Genomic DNA, 23,112 nt, shown 5'->3' with positions numbered 1-23,112 from the left:
TATTGTTATTACACTATTTTTAATTCTTTTCCAAAAATTCATTTGCACAAAGTGTAGGAAATTGTGTATACGAATCAATTTTAAAATTTTCAAATGAAGCGTTTGTGATACTTTTTAAATTGGGTGGCGACATCTAGAAATAGTTTAGGCAACGACCACCGATCACGGCTTAAAATTGGAGTCAGATCAAAGGCGCCGACACGAGTTGTCCCTACTGAATGATCTCTATACTGTGCTTATAACTTCTAGTGCTGTAACCAGTAATACATATAAATGCGAATACAAAATTTGAAAACAACTAATAATATAGTTAAACAAAATTTATTTGTTTATAAATTAAATGTAAACCGATGTTAGTAAAGAAGGAGAGTAGAAACAATGAAAACTGAAAATTATTCCCTAAATATTACAGAAATCTGCATACCCTCCCACAAAAAAAACGAATTAGGGATTTTCTTATTAGATAACTAGCAAGTAGCAATAGAAACGTCAAAGATGTCAACTTGTCAAATATCAAAACCTAAATAGACGTAAATCGAATAGAACTCAGCCCGAGATGATAAATAGATTTAAAATAAACAGAAAGTGTGAACATTAAGTTCGTGATTAATCTCCCGGGAGGAATATCTTGCAAAGTCGGTGCAATTAAAACGATGAGTCATCTACAATATCATAAAATGATATCAAAAACCTAGTATTAAAAAATAAAACAACACAAGTTTGGTTAAAATCTAAAATATGTGCCTTACTTTGAGTATTAACAAGTTAGAGTTACGTTAATTATTTTTGCAATGGATGAAAGAAGAGTGGCTGATTATTTTGTCGTGGCTGGATTACCAGATGATCCCGAGCCTTTGGATGAAACAACATTATCAGAAGGGGGAAACTTGAAAGCGAGTCATGGACAACCCCCCATTACAGATATTAGTGTGATCTTCCCAAGTCTGGGAGAGAAATTACCTCCAGGCTATATTATTGTGGAACGAACACCAACAGGTTTAGTTGCTGATCTCAATCATGGTAGCTTAAGAACAAATGAGTGCTACCTGTGTTACAAGAGGGGAAGGGATAAACCTCCCTTGGTTGATATAGGTGCGATACTTGCAAATGTAACATTTAATCAAATATTTATTATTTATTATTTTCAGGTGTTATGTACGATGGTAAAGAGTGGCTGATGCCTGATGCAGAAGTTGTTAAAGAAACTGTAGGCAAACATGTTGCCAATGTTAATAATTCTACATCTCAGACGTTTATTACATATAGAAGGGGGCACCCCACCATGCCTTGTAATGCTCTTGTCGTTACAGATGTATGTGTTGTGATTGCAAGTAAAGGTGAATCTCCACCACATGCGTTTTGTTGCATAAACAAGAACTTAAATAAGGGAATTGTTGGTAGTGATGTTTTTCTGTGTTATAAGAAATCTATGAATAGAGCAAAACTGTTAACTTACAAACCTGCTGTCTTGTCCAGGTGAGTTAAACATTTCAAATTGATGAGCTAAATATGAAAATTCGTTATTTATTTCATATGTTAATTGCATATTCTTTACTCTGTACAAACTATTTTTTTTAAAGAGCACTGTTAATCAGATGTAATTGTTTCTATATAAAATAACATTAGTCATTTCACTAAAAACCTAAAGTGTAAGTGCTACTAATAGTTTCATTATTTCAGGTAAAAACCAATACAAAATTCTTTGAATTGTGTGCACCAATAATTTTAAGAACAATGACTTTGGTAGGGAAAATCTGAATGAGTAACTTTTAGAGTGTATACATTTTACTGATAACGTAATCTGCTTAAGATATTATATATATATTTTTTTTTAATTATTGAGAAAATATGCAAATGGCAGCGTCTGAACTGATCAAACAGATACAAAACTTAATAGCACCACTGGTGATAATGATCAATTTATTTTATACAGTGTATTAGATAATAAATATTAAGAACAAACAAGATGACCAAAAATACACATTTTACAGGTCGTTATTTTTTTATCCATGTACATATGACTAAATATTAAGAATTGCTATAGATTCAAAATAGCAATAATAATGAATTGACAGGGGATCGACCCTTGCATCTTACACTTTTTACATCTTACAACTTATTGTTTAAAGTTCAAAGATTAAAATGTTTACCTTGCACTTTGTCCTTTTTTTACTTGATTAATAAATAATATAACTTTAGTTCTTGAGTTTATAATCTTTATTATTATATGTATAACGCTTATAAATTTTTACTTTTGGAAATATCTCGAAATATAACTCATCAATTACAACTTGTCTGCTAAAAATATTTACTACGAAAAATTAGGTATTGAAAAATTGCAGGTGTTTTGTTGCCTATCTTTATCCAAAAATGTATTTAAATATCTTCAGTGACCCAACGGGATTCCCAAATAAAACTCATTTGTACTTATATACAGGGTGTTATTGAATGGTACGTACAACAAAATTGACAGTTCTTCGCGAAGTCTAAGAATCTTGAAAAACTTATTTTGTGTTATCAAAATTATCTAACATTTTTAGACGCTCTGAAGGATAAATAGGTAAAATTAATTTATTTTAGTAAATCCTAGCAACTGTAACAATAATAAAAAAATAAGAGACCCTTTTGTTGCTACCTGAACTTTTTTTTTATTTTAGCACCTATACTTCGAGACCAATTGCCGATTTTATTTTGTGCGTACATTTGAATAACACGCTGTATATTATTAAAAAAACATTACTGAATTTACAGGTTACTGTCATAAATACGTAATTGTCTTGTTGAATAATAAACAGTTTATTTTGCTAGGAAACACGAAATTTTAAGTTATTGTGGCGATACTGCATCAGTGTTTATTATGTTTATCCCAATATGCCAAAAAAATTGTTCTACACCACACTTTGAAAACAATCAAATTCGATTTTTTTTACTTCCAGCGATAAGTAGCATATTTTATTAATCTGTTCTATATTATATAGGCGTTTCACAGATTACAAAATACAGAAATGTACGTGTATCAATAATCTGTCTGTTTATTGGAAGTTTATTGAATGAATAAGCTGTTTGAAGTAAAATACTTTGTTTACTTTAAGATTATTAACATGATGGTAAATAACCAAAACGTATCCCTTTGAAACCTTTAAAATGTGATAACGTTATCTCAAGTTAATACATATTAAATAAATCTCGCAAGTGTTTACTGGTTCAATAATGTAGCTATACTGTTCCTTACATAGATAAGTTGTTATGAAAAATATATGTATATGTTTGGACTATCATGTTTTTGATAACTTTCTTTAAAATTATAATTTAGTAATTAAAAATATTAAACAAAATTAGCTACCCCTTCTAGAAAACTAGTTTTGTCACAAAATTTCAACAACTCGTCTAACTGGCCTGTACTTCAGTGAAATGCTTTTATTCTTTAAATTATTATTTTGGAGCCTAATTAAAAATACTTGTAATTTTCCCGGATTGCTAACAACAATGACAATACAACATTATGATTAGCGTTGCAATTTGCATATCATAATAAATATATTGTATTACTTCCGGAACATCAGCTAAGGAAGTATTGTAATGGAGTCCATCGGGCGACTAGCTATTTTCATATTTTCTCGATGTTTGTGTCATAACCCCTAGAGAGCGAAAAAATAGATCTTCCGTTACCATCTGTCTGTCCGCCGTCTGTTTCAATTTTTTGTTAAACAGATAATCTCCGAAAGTACCAGACCGATTGTTGTCAAATTTTGTATGTGTATTATGAATATTATATAAATGGTAAAACATAGCCCGACTTTGTCTAAACAGTGTAATAAAGTCACCTCACCAGAATTAGGCAAAACCGAAGTGATGGGGAAAATTCAGACACATATTAAAAACGACGGCGCGACGTCAGGCATAAATTTGGCTGGCCGACTGTGCAGTCTTAACCTCAGTGGCTTTGATGCAATTCAGGGTTTATCTGATCAAGATCATCACGAAAATTGTGATGTTGAACAGTAATTTTTAATTTTTAAAGTATTTTAACATCTAGGAAAACTCGTATAACTGAGGAAAAACTAGAAAAAGTAGTAACTGTTATTAAAAATTCCCGAAGTTGTAGGCCACGACTGCAATAGCGCTGGCAATCGGACGGCAGTGAGCATCACTTCCGCGATGCCGAAGTCTGGTGATCACTATAAAGGAACCTTGACGTCACCTAAAAATTGTACCTAGTTAATAGATTTTAAACAGTATAAAATAGCATACTCCTACAGGTGTAGTTATGAATTCATATTAAATTTTTACCCGAGACATTCAGATTTTTGGGGGGAAAAAAATCAAAATTGTGTAACAAAATTTTATGATTTAGATTTGAATCTGCAAAACCAAATGCTTTAAAACCTTGCAAACATTTTAAAGTTATCGTAAGCATGGTACATTTGTAATCAAAATATATTTGTTTATTCCCCCAAAAAATTGATGACGTCATCTCAAAATTTTACGAAATAAATCTTATCGTAGCGTAAGCTAAGGAAGTATTGTAATGGAGTCCATTGAACGATTGCTACTCTCATGTCTTTTCGACGTTTTATGACCCGAAGCGTAGGAAAAAATAGGTCTCTCATCTCCGTCTGTTTGTCTGCCATCTATCCGCGTTTGTGTCGATTTTTATTGGACAAGTATAATAACAATATATTACCAAGACAAGGCTTCGTAACGTAGAGAAATTCTAGGGGAAGGACAATCTGCGGTCGTGGGTTCGAGACCAAACTTGGCCCTTTCGGTTTTTTTTTTCCTTGCATTGGTAATCCTCTATGACTTGTTTTCTTTTGTGCTATGGATAGTATTATCTATGTTAATGACGTCATTACAAATTTTTTATTGGTCAAATTAAGAACGAGTCGCCCCATTTTCTCGAAAATGTAAGAATACGCATGTCTTTAAATAATAATGATAAAATAAGAATTATAATATTCAGAACATTTTGTTCGATTGTGGTTTAATTAATAATTTTAGTCCTCTGTTTTGAGAAGACAAACTCATTCAAATCAAACTAATTTCTACGTGACTTTTTATGTATAAACATAAAGAAGGTTCACATTGCTATTGCCTAGTGCTGAAGGACATTTTATGCCGTTAGTTATGTGCTTTGAATATATTTTACATTTTCTGTACGGTGCAGGGACTGCGGGAGTGTTACTTACGCCGCTGGTTTTTACTTTACAGAGGTTATCACAAAACGAAATTCGTAAGGTCAAATTTTATATATTTCTTAAAGAGCTGGATTTGTCGGATTATACTTCAAGGACGAGGGAAGTTTTGTGGAAATAGCGTTCGACTAATTTTTTTTACTAAGAAATTTATAACGTTCAAAAATGCCTCTTGAGATGTGTACATGATTACTTCCCTCTCAATACTATTCTTTTATTTTTCAGAACTGCTGTTTATAATTAGCACAATTTTGATAAATTTGATATCTTATTTTTTAGGTACCCCATGACGGACCTTCCAAATTTTCCGTTCCCAAACTCGGTGCCTTTGTTCTGTCTGCCGATGGGTGCGACTTTGGAACTATGGCCAAAAGAAGCAACTCAACCGAAACCAGTATTCAGTACATTCGTCCTGACCGTTTCAGACGCAAAGTACAAAGTTTACGGATCGGCTGTAACATTTTATGAGAAATTCTCCCATCATCAACTCAGTGATGAACAAAGAGAGTTGTTAGGTTATTCAGACAATTCTGACTACATTTTAAACATGAACAAAAGCATTTGTTTGTTATCACACTGGCCGTTCAGCGACGCTTTCGAGACATGGCTGCTATTTCTACACGTAAGTTAACAAAAACTTGATTCACACGCACGTTGAATACAGATGGGTTGTAGAACATTGTAGCAAGCGGAGAACCGCAAGCCATACCGGTCGAAAGATACATAGTTCAGCTCCTGGACGAAGTTCCCTTTCCTTCTCCGCGAACATTACTCGAACTTTCAGATCACAACGATAATCAAACGATCAGTAATAAAGTTATTATGACACAGCCGGAAGATTTACCTTTGCCAAGGAGTGCGGCTGGTTTCAGACATTTGCTACTCAATTTAGGATCGGAAAATTGCCTACAAGTGCTACTTTTAGCTCTTACTGAACAGAAAATTCTGATACATTCATTACGGCCTGATACTCTGACAGCTGTGGCAGAGGCAGTATCATCACTACTTTTTCCTTTCAAGTGGCAGTGTCCGTATATCCCTCTGTGCCCATTGGGTAAGTGAATGGGTAATATATTCTCAACTTTCATATAATATCATCGAGTAATGATAAAATGTACAACTTTATTATTTTAAAAAGCAGTTTTACTGCTACTGCAACAAATAGCCAAATAAATGTTACAAAGAATTTCATACTCATCATCCAAATGTTTCCAAGGTTTCTTCATGTAGTGAAAACCGATGTATTATAACGGGTGTCTAAATAAAAAACTGATCAAGAGTGTTGTCAGCAGATTTTGTTTTTTTTTTTTCGTATATCATTGTCATGAATTTTGAAAGCTGTCACCCTCTAGTCACATCGACTGTTGTGAATTAATAACCGTTAAAGTGAGTTTAACATCGAAATTACAACTGTCTCGAACACTACGACATACGGAAAAAAACAATAAAATAGAAAGCATCAAGGTTTTAATTAGACACCCGATACAATAAACAAATGTGCAGAAGATGTGTTTTACATTTCTGTCAGAAAATTTCAACCAATCATATTAACGCATCTTACCAAAATCACCTAGCAACGGAAGAATATGACCACAACATGTGCTTGTAGTGAATATTTTTGATATTCTACAAAAATAAGTATTGACTAAATTATTTTAAAAGTTTATTTATTCGAATAATGAGATACACATTTATAATAGTTATTAGTCGCAATTTTATTACTTGTAGCTTCGCTTGGCAAACTTTCATTTCTCATTTTTGAAATCAATTCAGTTTGATGTTCTTCATCGAGTTTTAAGTATGAATTGATTGAGCTCACACTGTTGTGACCTGTAATTTTCGTTTTTTAGTGTTCGCCAACACCACCTTTTGCCAAATTTGATGCGGCACTGGAACGGTTGTTAATTCAATTAATATGTCAGCTGATCTGTAAAATGTCAGGTATCGTGGACGAATTTGACGTGGTTAGTTAGTTAGGTGGTTTCATGAATAAATGTCATTAAAAAATTGGTTTTCTGTTTTATAAAAAAGTCCGGTTGTTGTATGTTGAGATATAAAAGCAATGGTGCAATGGGTATAAGATTATTTTGTTTGCAAGTGGTGAGAAATATATATAAATATATAAAAAATACTTTCTACATAATGTTTAATGTCTCACCGTAATATTCTCCAATACCAAAACCGCACTATTTATTATTCAAATTCATTTTTCATAAATTCACAGTTGTAATAAATGTAAATAAAAAATAACTATGCATGGAAACACGATAGAAATCAATTATTGTTATGATATGGTAGACCCGGTTCGGATGAAAATGTGAATGGCTAACAATTAACATTAATTAGATTTTATGGAATCTGAATTTCAACTGACGGTTTGTGAAATAGAATTAGTTAATCTGAATTTCAGTTTATGTGTTCTGAAATAGAACTGATTAATCTGAATTACAAGTTATATTATCTGAAATCAACTTCACTTTTCTAAAATATAATTGGAAATACTGTAGAGCCCAATTTCAAGTTGGATTCCTACTGTTTTTAAATTGGATAGCATTCAAAATTGCAATATTTTAAAGTTGGCGGGTAGTTTTGAACGAAAATGGCGGATGATTGCGGTACTTTATATATCTAGTGACTTTAGTAAGTCCCTAGTGTCCCTGTAGAGAGAGTTCCGCAATTGCTTTACTCACTACCTTGGACTTAAAATGGCGGCTCGGCATCAGCTGGAAGAAAGTTAGTTTTGCTTGTTGTTTTGATTGTTGTTTTTTGGGCAAAAACAGGTCGCGAATGTGTGTATAGTGCGTGTATATATAATATGTATATAATATTATTTACTTGGAAAACATGGGAATAATTTTATAGATAAAAAAAATTCTTACCAATAGTGCCAGTATTACAAGTAGTAAGAGTATTGCGATGCGTATTTTGGCAAACAAAATGCAATAAGACATTTCAGTATTTCTGCGTTTCATTGACCTTTCGTTCGTATACCTAAATTCTTGTTATATCATTAAGATCCAAATTAAAACAGTATTATAACCTGGATGATGTGAATAAAATTGGGAAATAATACTTTGTTTCGATTCAAAAATTGCCCTTCGTTTTACTTTTATTCTAAAAATTTATTGTACCACAATTTATTATTATTCATACCTTCCATCAACTTGGTCCGTTTAAAGTTGGCGCGTGGTGTTGGAGTTACAATGGCGGAGGTTTGCGGAACTCTCTCTACAGGGACACTATAAGTCCCTTGCGTTGCGCGCCCTCATACGATCACAAGTCAAACGACCACCCATGAAAACGGGTCACTAAAAATAGCGAGTTGTTCCTACTGAATGATCTCTATACTGTGACGTAGTTTCAGACTTCAGTGTATACTTGTATTCATTAAACAAATTATTATATTTGCAGTTATTTTAAATGCACGTTAATGTTACTGCCAATTAAAATATTTTTTATATGACAATATTGAAATTATTTAGGTTTGGTGGAAGTTCTTCACGCACCTCTACCTTTTCTGATCGGCGTGGACTCAAGGTTTTTCGATTTATATGATCCTCCACCAGATGTTAGTTGCATCGATTTGGACACCAATATTATTACAGTTGAGTTATTCAGTTTCTTGCAATCAATGTTTCAAACCAACGAATTTCAGGTTGCAGAATCGCAAAGACAGAATTTAAATATTAAACTCTTGCCTAAAAAGCCAGCCAAAAGTTTGAAAGCAAGTTTAGATTACTTGTATTATCAAATTAGGAACAATAGCTCCAATAATGCTGAAAATTTGCCAGGACAGGATAATATAGAAATCGAATTCAGAAAAAAAGAAAAAGAGGTAAATTAAGTCAGACCCGGAAATGTATTAATATTTCCTGTTGGATTTTTCATTATCGGATTGACAATTAAAAATATAGAACCTGTAGTTCAACTATTTAGTATTATATTCGATTTTTAACAATGCAACAATTAGTCTGCGGTGATACTACAAGCTCGTGTAAAATAATTTGTTTGCTACTTCCTTAGTTTATAATTATTTCTTAAGCGTGCGAATGGTGTACATATATAAAAGATAATCAATGTAATATAACCAACAGGTAGTGTTAATATACCTCCAATTTCCCTTGTGATATACGTGAACTTTAGTAGAGACTAACTTTTAAACTAATAAATTAGCAAGCTCAAGAACTTGAAATCCAAGAAGCTTTTTTACGATTCATGGCCCTTACACTGAAGGGTTACAGATCGTACCTTCTCCCAATTACTAAAGCCCCAACTGTGGGTACAACCGATCCTCAAGCTCTCTTCCAACTCACTGATTTTCTCAAAAGTCGTGATAAAACTCATCATAGATTCTTCACTCTAATGATGAGAACTCAAATGTTCATACGTTTCATCGAAGAACGCAGTTTTGTTGCTGATGGCGATCAAGGTCTCGCATTTTTCGACGAATGTTCAGAGAAACTGACATACGAAGAACCCGACATCAGACTTGTAGAACCAGATGCACTTCATAAAAGTGACAGGACTATATTCGTGCTACCGCCGGAACCAACAACCGCTGAAAATCACCACATTTATACGAATTTTATATTAGATCCTGGATTATTAGCTGGGAAGGCGCGAAACCATTTACCTTCTTTATATCAGACTGTTATACCGGGATCGCCCATGGCAAGAAGAACGAAGCACGAGATAAAATCAGCACAAAAGTTGGCACGGTAAGGAATTGTAGTCTTGTAGGTAGTTTTAAACTGCCTTGTTTTTTCTAAATTACAGAAAATGTATTACTTCACCGGAGTTATGGGCTAGATGTTTGTGCGGTACCTGCCATACTTTGTACTTTATGGTTTTACCCAGTATGTTATCGTTGAATGCAGGGAAAGAAAAAGCCATTCTGCAACAAGCTTACGAATTACTCGTCCGAGCTACCCAACAGAAGTTAGCATGTGACGAAGTATGTTATAGATTGCTGATGCAGTTGTGCGGTGAACATTCAAGACCATTGTTGGCTGTTAAACTGCTTGTGACAATGAAAAAATTTGGGATTCAACCAAATGCTCTTACGTATGGGTAAGTATTTCAACAGTAATTTCTCGTCTATAAACATTGTTCAGACATATTTCTGTCCGCTTTATAATATCATATTTTATTATTGGTTTTTAAACTTATTATAATTAGAGCGTTTTTAGAGTACTTTTTTGACATTGGGTACAATTAAGCCCAATAAATTTAATGGCAGTACGTGATCTTTTTAAATTTAAGAAAAAAACATCGTTTGATGTGATAACCGATGTTTGCAATTCTCGACTATTTTAAGAAGAGATTATTAAACTGTTGCATAGCATATCAGTTATTTATCTTATTACTGAAATATTCATTAAAAAATATTTAATTACAATCCACCTCGGTATTGTAACCAAGGGTAAATCGGTAACAGTATTTTATAGTGATAAGATAAACTTGCACGACAAAATTTCGACAGTTGACTTACACCAAATTTATATGAGTAAACAATGTAAAGTAAATATGTAGAATCGATACAATTTTTATCAATGTTACATTATTATCAGCACTGCATAATTTACACACTTCTAGAATATTATAAATCATGTGCAAAATATATATGTATATATTATAAAACCAGTTGATACCAAATTTTAAGCAATTAACTTATGTTATGGTACAAATCCAGCAAGTATAATTATCTATTTTAACTCTTTAATATATCTGTTAAAATCCTTCCTGAAAAAAATTCCGCGACTTTTCTCTTGCTGCATGGGGAAGCACTCCATCTTGTAAAGATGATTTGGCCATTGGCTCTTTGTTCGGTCAATACTAAATCAATCATCATAACCAACATGTCTAAATATTTTTACTCATTAAAGCTGCCATCATTGAAAAATGGACCAATAATTTCAGTTCTCAACATTCCCAAACAAATGTTTGCAGTAAGCATTTCAACTTTTTCGTAGCTTGTGTAATGCGGCATATTTAAACGCCGCAACGTCAAGAAAAACGAGAAATCCTAATTATGAAAACGTCAGCGTTTTACAAGGCTGTGCACAAATGCCATTAGTTTCCTTAAATACAGCATAGAAACAATTTCCACAAAAGTAGTCACGAGAAAGCCCATTTTAAAGGAAAAGAAATAAGAAATACATATTTCGTGCTTTTCAAAAAATCACAGAGAAAAATGGACAATGCTTGGGTAAAACGGAAACAGCTAAACTGGTGGCATAAATATTTTCCGTAAAGTTCGCTGATGGTGTCAAGTGTTTTTCGAATTTTAAAATAATACCGATACAACGGCGCCGGTGCCGTTAATATTATAATCAGAATCAGAAAGACGACTGCGCAGATTTATACATACATACTTACATGCTTTGTTGTTTCGGCTCTACAATTGGTTTTCAAGTTCCATATAATCCTTATTGTTTTGTAAGATGGAAAACACTCGGTTTTGAGAATAATTGTACGTAATACACGTATAAATTTAGGTTTCCGAAGGCGAAGTTTTTCACATTTTAAACACGTTATAGCTGCCAGAATCAAATTTCTAAGGCGTTATCTCCAATTGCGTGATAGTGGTGAAGATTTACTTTTCATTTTCTTGGATGAGACATGGATATACCAAAACGGATCCATGCTAAAATTGTGGATCCATGATGACATAAAAAAATATATAATATAAAAAAGTAATATATTAAAAAACGTCGTTATACTCGTACTTCCACACATGTCAGAAAACATTAACAAAAAAAAAACACAAACATTTAATTTTCTAAAGAATCGTTTCGCATAAATAATCACCGTTATGAAGCAGTCAGTTCAATCACGTGATTCACTACATTGTTAAAAAGGCAACTCAAAATTAAAATGGTTCCAATAAGTAACTGTTTGAAAGATTCAATCTTCGTAGAAAGGTATGTTAGAAAACGATTAAGAAACAACTTATTAATAATAAACTGGTAAATATTAAGAACTTGTTTATTTTATGAAGAACACAAAACGAAAGTCTTACCTTGTAGTGCGTTACACAGTTTTATTTTTTTTTAATTTGCTCAAGTTATTAAGTTGGGTTCATTAAATCTGATGATTATGGTAGATAATAATAAACATGAACTGATGTATCAAAATAATAACAAAAGAAAACACTGTGCAGGGGCATGAAAATGTTATCTTTTCTGCATCATATTCATCATTTTCAAAAAAATAATGGAGTAGCTAAAACTTGAAAATTTAGAAATTGTGATAATTGATTCCAGAGCAGTAGTCTTGTAACCGATTTTTCTTTAATTAAATAACGATGAATTCTCAAGTTCTCTGTTGTACTGATATTACCCTTAGTTCATTCTACAGAGTTTCTTGCATCGTAGGTGGCTTAAAAAAAGTTTCGGTCCGTCGATTTGCTGCTTTCCTCTTTTGTTTAAGTCACCCAAGATGTATAACCAATCTTGTACTAATACATATCTAGATCAACATCTCATAAATGTTTGTCAGTTATTTGATTATTACTGTTTTTATCACAATTCGTCTTTCAGATTGTACATAATTAGGCATGCTGTACCAGACATACACCATGAACAGTACTATTTTACTATTTTTCACATCTTTGTTGCAGTTTGTATAATAGATGCGTATTAGAAGCAGAATGGCCCGCATCCTCTGCTCCTAGTTTGTTACTTTGGAACAAATTACGAAACGTAGTAATGGGAGCTGCTCATTTTCGATGGGCTGCCAGACACAGAGCAAACCGAAAACTATCAGCTTCAACTGAAGGCGGGTCTAGTTTATTAGATCCAACAGACCGCACAGCGTCTCGTTCCTCTTTAGATTCCCACGAAGCCGTCCAGACTGATAATAGTCTACTCAACAAGTTTCGTAAAATGACGAACATCATAGTAAAAAGTAGTCTTAACGGTTCCGAACAATCCGTTAAAGATGTAGTCGAACAATCAGAAGATGAAATCGTTGAAAGTAATACTGATGATGTAGTAGAGAAAAAATTAAATAGCCATTTCACACCACCTGGGAGTCCGTCAGAGTGTCGAATCTTGTCACGTTCCGAAAGTGCTGGTGATGCGAATATTATTGACAAGTTGCAACAGAATAAGAAGAACTGTTCACGAACATTGAATTTTAATGGGGAATCGAATGAGGAATCGGGAAAACAATCACCAGGGAAGTAAGTACATTTTCTATTCCAAGGAAATTAGAGTAAATTTGTGACAAAATTCGCTCAAATTTGATGGTTTGGACGAGTTTAGTGTTTCCATAATTTTACATAACGAAACGTGCGAATACATAAAAAAATCAGAATCGAAGAGACAAATTGACTTATAATTATACAGGGTGGTTTACGAGTAGTAAAGAGCCTAAATTAATTTGAAACGCAACTCAAAATACATTTTCACTACTATCGTGGATGTAATTATAATTACAATTCGAGCATTAAACATAGTAACCTTAACGCTTGTCAAAAGTTTTTTCAAAAATTTCTAATAAAAAAAACCTATCCCCCGACACCCACATTCCTGCCCTATATTCACAAAGTCCCGGGTATTGTGGCGACAATTCTCAAAAAACAAAACGTCAGAATCATTTTCAAATCACCCTGTAATTGTCTACGTTCTCTGAAGGACAGACCTCCGGGTTGTCGTCTAAAGGTATCCCCGTATCCCCTGCTCATGTGGTGCGATTTACTTAGGTGGATATGGTCGTTTCATTAAAACTAGAATACCGGAACACCCACATTGCATTCGATCGGTTCCTTCTCATCGTCAGCTATAGCAGAACATCGAGACGATATAAGTAATCGAATTCTGTTCGATAACCAAAAAACCCTAGCTAAAATTCCACATTATTATAGTACGAAAAAACCGAGAAGCTATAGAGATCCAAAAACACCCCAATAACATAGACAGAGATACTACTGGTTTCCTTTTCTCCTATAGTGGGAAAACGATCATCTCCACCAATCCGGCACGCCCTCGACCATCAGTCACCCATTCTGTATAAATTGTCCCCACATACTCATTTCCGTTCAGAAGAGTTACTTTAATTTCGATTCCTCTCTCTTCACTGAACGTTTCGTTCTCTCCCTTCACTACTTGAAGATACCCCTTACGAAGGTGGGCGAAACGTCGAAACCTTTCTTAAATTCCACACGGCCCAAACCCGAAAAAACGTTTTTATTATATCAATGACTCTGGTCCTGAAAACCTCCGAATACGTTTTGCGACGAAATTCCGGTGTGACGGACGGTCCGGAATCTGGCCGATAGCATGTGGTGGCGGCGTACTTGGGTGTCAAACCTTGGGCCGACTAGTGCCGCTGATATAAGAAACACGTCTGGCCGACCTAGGCTTATGCGGCGACCTTCACGCCACCGGGGGTGACGCCTTCGGTCAGGGTCGGGGGTCGCTCGGACGTCAGCTCCCTCTCCGGGGAGGGAGCGCCGGGGTTGCTCTCAAGCCGGAGACACGGATCTCAGGTGCTATATCTTTTGGGTTTCCAAGACTTTACAAGAGGTTGTCTAAAAGTGAATTCTTTGAAAGAATTGATAGGCGCTACTTTGAATATTCGCAGAAAGTTATTATGAACTACTTGGTTTTTGTAGGATATCACCACGCACGGTTGTGACACAAAACGATCCCTTGGGAGCTTTCGACCAGCCACCACCTCCTAAAACATGCGTGACGCCCCCTCCAGAGCCAGTTGTAGCAAATCAAAATCCACTATTAACCGACGAACCTGTTTTGTTTAAATCGACCGTGCACCGATCGGCTACATTCGAAGGTAGTCCACCTGCTCAAAGTAAGCTCCATAGATCTGAAACCGTCCCTGCAGCCACTGTTGCGTCCAGTTTGGCAAGTCTTAGTTCCAGTTTGAAGATGGGATTCAGGTAAATTCCATGTTAGCGAATGCATCACCAACACGAACACTGTAAAATGTATACATAGAATTTTTTAACAGCTCTGTTGAAAATGTCATCGGACACTTGCATGATTCATTTTCAGCGGAGAGTAACGCTTGATTTATGAATTTTTGTTTCGAAATACTGAAATGTGCATGGAGCAGCTGTCGGTGCGTCGTGCTTCATGGCTTACACTGCACGTTGTGTAGATCGTAGCTAGGTGTTTCATTTTAGCCGCTATTCACCATCACGCCTGTCTCTACGCAAAGCCGATCTCAAGGTCCCGCAACAACTAATAGAAAACGCCATCAACAACCTAAGGTAAGTGGCATTGCTGTTGATGAACAAGCGACTATACCAACATCTCAAAAATTAATTTTTTGATTTGTTATTATAGCCCCAGCAGTTTGACAGGTAAGAAACCCAACGAACTAATACAGGGTGGAATTAGTTCCATAAAGTCAGCGGCGAACACGATGGTGAAAAAATTGGACGAAATCAAGGAGGCCATGTCAACGTCTACGCATAACACCCCTGTCAAAATGGCGGCGACAGATCGGCTAGCAGCTGGAGATGCGGCTGAAGCGGGAGGCGAAGGAGAATCCACGGATGGAAGTGAAGGAGGGGAAAGGCATCGGAGAGTTTCTGCAGAGTTGGGAAGTTACAGGGGAAGCTACACAAATTTGAAGGATTCTGACGACGCACTACCTGAGAGTTTATTCCCTCTACCGAATGATGACAATAAGCAAGGTAGAATTTTATATTTGTCTTTTGTATCATACAAGTTAATTTTTTTGTAATATTAACCTAACCAAGTTATACCGCCATGGTCGAAAGAGTTCGAATAGTAGTTCCCTCGCTCTCTGAAGCGTGATCTATACAAACATTTAATAGATTTGTATTACTTATACAACTCTCAGTAAGTTAACCACAGTTGAAAGAGAATTCGTTACATAGGTCGAAAATAAATAATATTTTTTTTTACAATTTACATTATGCGTAAAGTTAAAATTATGGATCGATTACTAAACAACAAATAGAGGACCATGTTATTTCAAATATTTTGTGAATCAGTAAAATTTTGTTAATGTTGTACATATGTCTAACAGTGTTTTAGTGTCAAAAACAATAGCTTGTTACGCTGCGTTTTTAAAGGGAAATTTTAATAATACGTTTCTGACAACTCAGTAAGGAAATTATCCTGTTATTAATTGTTCTAACCAACCGCTACAAGTAATTCCAAAGCACTTTTTAATAAACTTTTTTTATAAAGTGTGATAACCAAAGACTTCAAATATATATATTTGGAGCTTTGGTGATAACCCAAACATCCCGCCCACGGCTGTAGAATATAAGGTTGGTACACTAAGGGAAATTTGGTGGAATAAAATTTGGGTGTCCTAGGCGGCTTTGGCGCGCTTTAGATCGTTTCGCCATCTGTGAATTACGATTACACGCTAACATCTTTATGAATGAAATTTTCCACTACTGCAATGGCAAATTGACAACTGACAGGCTGCCAAAACTGTCATTCTATGTACTTCTAGTTGATGTATTATGATAGAAATTACTGTTTAAATTGGTTTAACGAGATCGCCAACTCAGAGAGGAACGTACATTAATACATAACAAACCTCGGCAACCGCAGGTTTGTTCGATATTTCTAGCACTATTGTTTCATGTAAACAATCATTAAACAAGCATGTGCGATGACCAGATAAACAGATTCCTTCGAAAAACAAGTTGACAATGTACTGGTTAAGAACTTTTCGGTAATTGATTACATTAGCCACCGCGATTTTGCCGAATCCGCCCCCACAAAAACCTCATACAACACCCCTGATCACGTTCCTACCTAACCTTCAAATGTTGTACAAACATTTCTCATAACATTTGAAGAGTAGGAACGCGATCAGGGCAGGGGCGTTGTATAAGGGTTCTGCAAAAACGGTTTCAGAGAAGTCGCATAGTAGCTAGTGTAAACAATGGTCAAAGACGCTTCCAAAATATTGAACGTTTAACATAAAAATTATTATTAAATGCTTTGATTAAATGTCAAAGTTGTCATTTATGTCGGTATAATCGTGTCCTTTTGATGTGGCAAAAATTAATGCCTCTAAATACCGTAAGAGGGACCCATTTGAAAACGCGCGTCATGGCCAACTGGTACGGAAAGAAATTATTCCACCTACCGGAACGTGAATGAATGAAAGATACTCAACCTATCTATTCTACAGCCGTGATCCCGCCTTAAATTGACATGTGAAAAAAAAATGAAAGCCCGCGAAAAATTCAAAAATTTGGCCTTTGCTGCGATCGTCTAACAAAATGGAACCCTACATTGTGTTTTTTTTTGTGGCGGAATGCGTTCAGACGCAAGTGTTGGACACCAAGGTTGGAAAAGTACCGCTAACTAAAAGACAAAATATATTGGAGAACACAAAATTATTTATTCCTCCACTGACAAAAAAAATAAAACTAAAGAAAAAAACTGCGACTAAGTTGTGCCGGTTGAAGACACCTCTTAATGCTCAGCTATAAAAAAAAACTTGCCTAACTTTGAATGAAATCAAATTAAACGTTTTGAATCAATGCAAATATCACAAATTTAATAAAAACAAAGAAAAATCTGAATTAAAGTAACTGGATGCAAATACACAACTTATTACGGACGTGTGGCGGCAAATTTAAAATTATGGCAGTCAACAAGAGAACAGAATTTTAATTTAAAAAAAACTGTATGCAGCGTGTGGCTATCGAACTATCTCAATTTCATTCTGGGGCACAGCAAGATAGAGGGCGTTGTAGCACGAGCGGAGTTTGGGGCTTCTGGTTGTGGCTGTTTTTTCCCCATGACGGTAATTCTATTCTATCAGCAAGCACTGCCGCATAGCACCCCTCCATTACGAACATGCCGTACGAGCAGGCTATTGGACCAAGCCGACAGCATCACGTCATCCGGACCGCCCCTGACTTCTATTCTAGGCCTGCATCCTTTGTGCAGCTCGACAAGGAATCGCGCACTTCGTTTCCGCCACTTGTTTCTGTGTTATTTACCTCAATTCCATTTAAATGTTCACTTTCTATAACTCAGATAGTCCAGTCACTTTAGCATAAAAAAGGGATCAACCTCGGAATGAGAGATAATAAGCTGAATTTTTGTATATACCTTAATTTTGCAGTTCTAAAAGTTGTCTCAAAAGTCTCATAAAATCTCGTGTCTGCGTCGTAAGTTATTCAAGGTCAAAAGTCAAAAATAAGAGTTTTTCGCGATTATCTGGGTTTCTATTGCTCCAATGATGTAATGTCTATTATAATAATTGTAGAGCATACAATTTTGGGCAAGTTTTATTTGAAACATTTTTTGATGCGCTTAATCGTTTTTGAGATAGAGGGCGGTGACAGCGCAGCGCTCATCCATACGTACTGTAATGCAAGATCAAAAAAAAATCGTAAGAAATATACAGCTGCTGAATAAGGATAAAATTAAAATATATTAAGTCGTTTCACTTCCTTAAAATTTACTTTGAATAAATTAATATAACTTTAAAATATATAATACTATAACAAGTATAATATATTATCTAATATATCTACTAAACTTACACATTTTAAAGATAAAGTACTTAATTATTTTTCTCTTTAAAATCTACTTTCAATAAATTAAGATACACAATAAGTATTTCATATAAAGAGTTTTTAATTACACAAAGTAGGTAAGTATTATTAAATGAATATATTGAAAATATGTAAAATGTTATTAAATACAATGTATTAACTGATAAATAATACAAATTATTCAAAATTCAAGCTATTCACAGATATTCACGGTTGATTTTGCATTACAGTACGTATGGATGAACGCTGCGCTCTCACCGCCCTCTATCTCAACAACGATTAAGCGCATCAAAAAATGTTTCAAATAAAACTTGTCCAAAATTGTATGCTCTACAATTACTATCATAGACATTAACATCATTGGAGCAATAAAAACCGAGATAATCGCGAAAAACTCTTATTTTTGACTTTTGACCTTGAGTAACTTACGACGCAGACACGAGATTTTATGAGACTTTTGAGACAACTTTTAGAACGCCAAAATGAAGGTATATACGAAAATTCAGCTTATTATCTCTCATTCCGAGGTTGATCGCTAATTTGACTGGACTAAAGTGTTAAAGTTTCAAAAGAACAATAAACAACATTTAAATTCGCCATACACTCTTGCAAACATTTAAACAGCAAAGAATGCTTATCTGAGATTAAGATTGGACATAAGATAATTTATATGATAGAAACATTAATTAATATTTACATGAAAAAAAGACTAGCAAAAAATGTGTAAAACAAAAAACAATCTGGTGTGAAATAAAACTTACTTGTGCAAATAAAAAGTTACGTGAGGTTAGTAACTGCAGACCATGAAAATTTACGTTCATTTTAAATTATACAACAAAGAAAATTACAGAAGTTAAAATTGTGAGATTGAGAAAAATTGGAAAGCTAACAGAATTACATGAGTTTAATATTTGCCATACTTTATCAACGATTCAAACAAAGAATTTACATGAAGTTAAATTATGCCACACTTTATCAACGGTTCAAACAGATAATTTACGTGATGTGAAATTACGCCACTATCCAAGGGATTAGTTACTTAAAACAATTAGCTTTGATAGTTTATATCGTGGACTGTCCACAGCTTATCCCAAACAAAACACATGATAAATAAACACAAAATGCATCCTGCGTTGCGAGAAATATGCGTCTCGGTGATATAATTTTCCACGTTGCGAGAAAAATGTTTAATCCCCCCGTACCTCAGTCCACTATGGGTTCTACCACACTTTCCACAGTCTTTTTCCCAGAGTGAGACAACCTTAGGTTGATTTAGCGGCCGCAAATGAACTGCATATTAGCAATCTTGTGTGAGGAATTAAGAAAAATTATAATGTAACACTTGCATATAAGCATCCAGAAACCTTATTCATAAAACTAGATAAACGAAGGATGAGTCCTAACTAAATGAATTTCATGAAATCTCCTAGCAAGTGCTGTATCTAAACAATATCAGGACCGTTAAATTGTGTTAGAACCAGTTAACGGTTAAAATCCAACATGAACCGTGAATTTACAAACAATAGATCAAATTTACACCACGTGTTCGCGTCAGTCGAGAATTCGCCTATTTCCGCTTGGAAAAACCGCAAGAATTATATAGCTACGCTTGTTGGGGAAACTGGCATCGCAATCGGTTCGATTAATTGTCGTTAAACAAAGGCTTCCCCCCTTTTATTAACTACCAAAACAACTAAACTTAACCTAGCTAACTCACCACGTGATTTCACTCACAACAAACAAACCAAAAGTGACGCCTCGCACCCCCTAGCAACAAAATCAACTTCCCAAAAAGGACTAAACTTGCACATGGTTGTTTATGTTTAACGATTTTCATGATTGAACTTTTTTTCAGTGCGAAGTTTTAATTCAAATCTGGTCATCACAAAAGCTATAATATAAATTTCAAACGAGCTGTAGATAGACAAGAGTGATTCGTAATATATATGAACAACTTGAGATACGTTTTCCTGACATCAAAATAACAAGAAAATTCAGATTAACATGCCCCCCAAAAATACATATGCATACTTCCCATTCAAAAATGCCGGGGGTGTTTCAAACTGTCAATCAATCAATCAACAGAATTCCGTAATTTGACAACATTTTCAGTGGGTATTACAGCGAACCCCCTCGGTTTCCATTATTGTTGTGTTTTTTTTTCTGGATTTACCTTAAATGTCGAGTTTGTACAACATCCATAGAAAATGTTGACGAATTGCGGAATCTATTGTCGCATATAAAATATTTGGAAACACCCTGTATTTTGAAGGCAGGCGCTAGTTAATGCAACGAATGGTAGAAGCATCTATTACAGCTGATGTTGGTCATTTTCAATAAATACACTGCCAGACAAAAAAACCCGGACACTTGAATTTTTTGTGATTACCTGCAACTAGTCAAACTTTTGTAAAAAATATTCCAAAAACCAAAACATTAATGTATTCATTAACAGATAACATAACTTTATTCTAAAACATGTGGAAACAGAAAAAAGTTATAACACTAAACCGTCGTACTAAACATTAGCGTAAAGTTACAAATATTCAAGTGTCCGGGTTTTTTTGTCGGGCAGTGTATTATGTTATTTTTCGAATTTACTCTATAAATTCTTGTTCTTAGTTATATTATTTTTACTTCATTCCACATCTTTCTCTGCTTCTTTGATCGTCAATCTTTTTCTATAACTGTGCCGTACTAAATTTAACTACCCCTTGAATCTAAAAGCAGTGGGGTTTACAGAATTTCTATATCTCTATTCGTTCTCAAGATATTAGGCCGCGGAGTTTTAGCTGAGACACCCTATATAAAACTTAACAGTCAACAAAAATAAAATTGTCTTTTAATTTTAAGCAGTCTTTCTCATTGCGTGTTGTCAGTAGCGATGATAAGAATAACTTCCTTGTCCAGCAAGCAGTTATTAAATTAGACACAGATCGATTTATACAAATCCTCTACAAGTCGAAACTCTTTAATAATAGTCCAGTTTTAATGTTTTATGTTTTCAGACAGTGAACTAGAAATCACCATAAGCTCATGCTCCCAGTGTCACAACTGTTCATGTCTCCTCTACGACGAAGACATAATGGCCAACTGGTTCGCTGAAGATTCCAATCTCAACACCATATGTCAGTCCTGCAATAAGCCTACAGTACCACTCCTCACAATGATGATAACTGGAAAAAACATACCACCATGTGATCCGTTTAGTGTACCTTATCTCAATCCATTAGTACTCCGAAAAGAACTAGAAAACATATTAACACAAGAAGGCGATCTTAGTTTAGCTGAGGCTAAATTTGTTGATGAACATCCGATAATCTACTGGAACTTAATGTGGGCTTTTGAAAGGATCAACGTCCAGACGCATTTGCCTAATTTGTATTTGAAAAGTAGAACTGAAGGAGAGACTGGTATTGAGAAAAAAGACAGGAATGAGACTAATGAATTTGTTGGAGAAGATAATGGAAGTATTATGCAACCAGTCGAAGAAGGAACAGATCCTTTAACGCAGGAGTTGGCAGCTTTAGGTAAGACCGTATAATTTACAAAAATTCGTTTCACGATGGGTACTGTCGTGAAATGAATTGTAAAGTGGCAACGTATTCGTAACTTTTTATTCTGTTAGCTAACGGACGAGATGATGGCCGTAAGTTATTTTTTTCTATTAAAAAAAAAATGTTTATCTAGTTCAGTCTGTATATTTGTGTTTCTTTCAGAGCAATTAGCGGCACAGGTCTGTGTCAAGTGTTTATGGGATGAGCCAAGGTTGTACATAGAGCGTCCTCCAATGTACATACTGTGGAAAGTGAAAGACGCTTCTCAACTCAGTTCTAGTTACAAAAATAATGTCTCAAAGTCGTAAGTTTGATATTTAGGACGACTATTTTTATCTACAAAGGGTTCGTTTTAGATTTATGCAAAAGGTAATTAATAGCATTCGGGTGGACGATTTGGCTGAGCCTTTGAAAAGTTTAGCGGCCGAAAGGGAGTCCCATCAGAGATCGCGTGACGGAAAAGATAAAAATATCTCCATCTACCGAGATATTCTGTTTCTGGCGTGTAAAGCATTGGGAAGAAGTCACATTGACCTGAATGCTTTTGATAAGCAGTATAGTATGGCATATTATCGTGCAACTGAAAGGAATAATAGACAATATGGACCCCAAGATAAACCTCTCAGTATGGTTGCGTTGTATTGCCGTCAATACTTCCGCCCACTATCTTTGCCTTGATCAGTTTAAGTTGTGTTCTTCATTTTATTATTACCTAATAAGGTGCACTGCTATATTTTAATTGTATGTACATTAACTTATGTTAGGTTTTTTCTGGGACTTTATATTTAAGGTCAATAGTTTTCAATAAAGTTGTTGAATAAAGTAA

General features: G+C 34.7%; 1 protein-coding gene across 4 annotated transcripts; it reads left to right on the top strand.

The window, feature by feature from the left end:
• Nucleotides 1–480: 480 nt before the first annotated feature.
• Nucleotides 481–23,112, top strand: LOC135126667 (DENN domain-containing protein Crag). 4 transcript variants are annotated; one of them, XM_064052722.1, is made up of 16 exons: nucleotides 481–1,092; nucleotides 1,149–1,476; nucleotides 5,475–5,817; nucleotides 5,871–6,249; nucleotides 8,678–8,799; nucleotides 8,851–9,030; nucleotides 9,369–9,913; nucleotides 9,972–10,265; nucleotides 12,817–13,380; nucleotides 14,815–15,099; nucleotides 15,346–15,432; nucleotides 15,563–15,861; nucleotides 21,738–22,259; nucleotides 22,358–22,378; nucleotides 22,449–22,590; nucleotides 22,643–23,112. In XM_064052722.1, exons 1-16 carry the CDS (start codon nucleotides 792–794, stop codon nucleotides 22,962–22,964), a joined length of 4,734 nt encoding a protein of 1,577 aa, XP_063908792.1. In that variant the 5' UTR covers nucleotides 481–791; the 3' UTR covers nucleotides 22,965–23,112. The 4 variants fall into 4 exon arrangements, with proteins under 4 accessions (XP_063908792.1, XP_063908790.1, XP_063908793.1 ...); XM_064052720.1 differs by having other exon boundaries at nucleotides 15,509–15,861; XM_064052723.1 differs by lacking the exon at nucleotides 15,346–15,432.

Source organism: Zophobas morio, unplaced genomic scaffold, assembly GCF_036711695.1.
Source record: "Zophobas morio isolate AGI-343-1 ecotype UQ-CSIRO unplaced genomic scaffold, CSIRO_AGI_Zmor_V1 ptg000011l, whole genome shotgun sequence".
NCBI classification, from domain to species: Eukaryota; Metazoa; Arthropoda; class Insecta; order Coleoptera; family Tenebrionidae; genus Zophobas; species Zophobas morio.
Note: the sequence above shows the minus strand (reverse complement) of the source record. Positions and strands in the feature narration are given on the sequence as shown.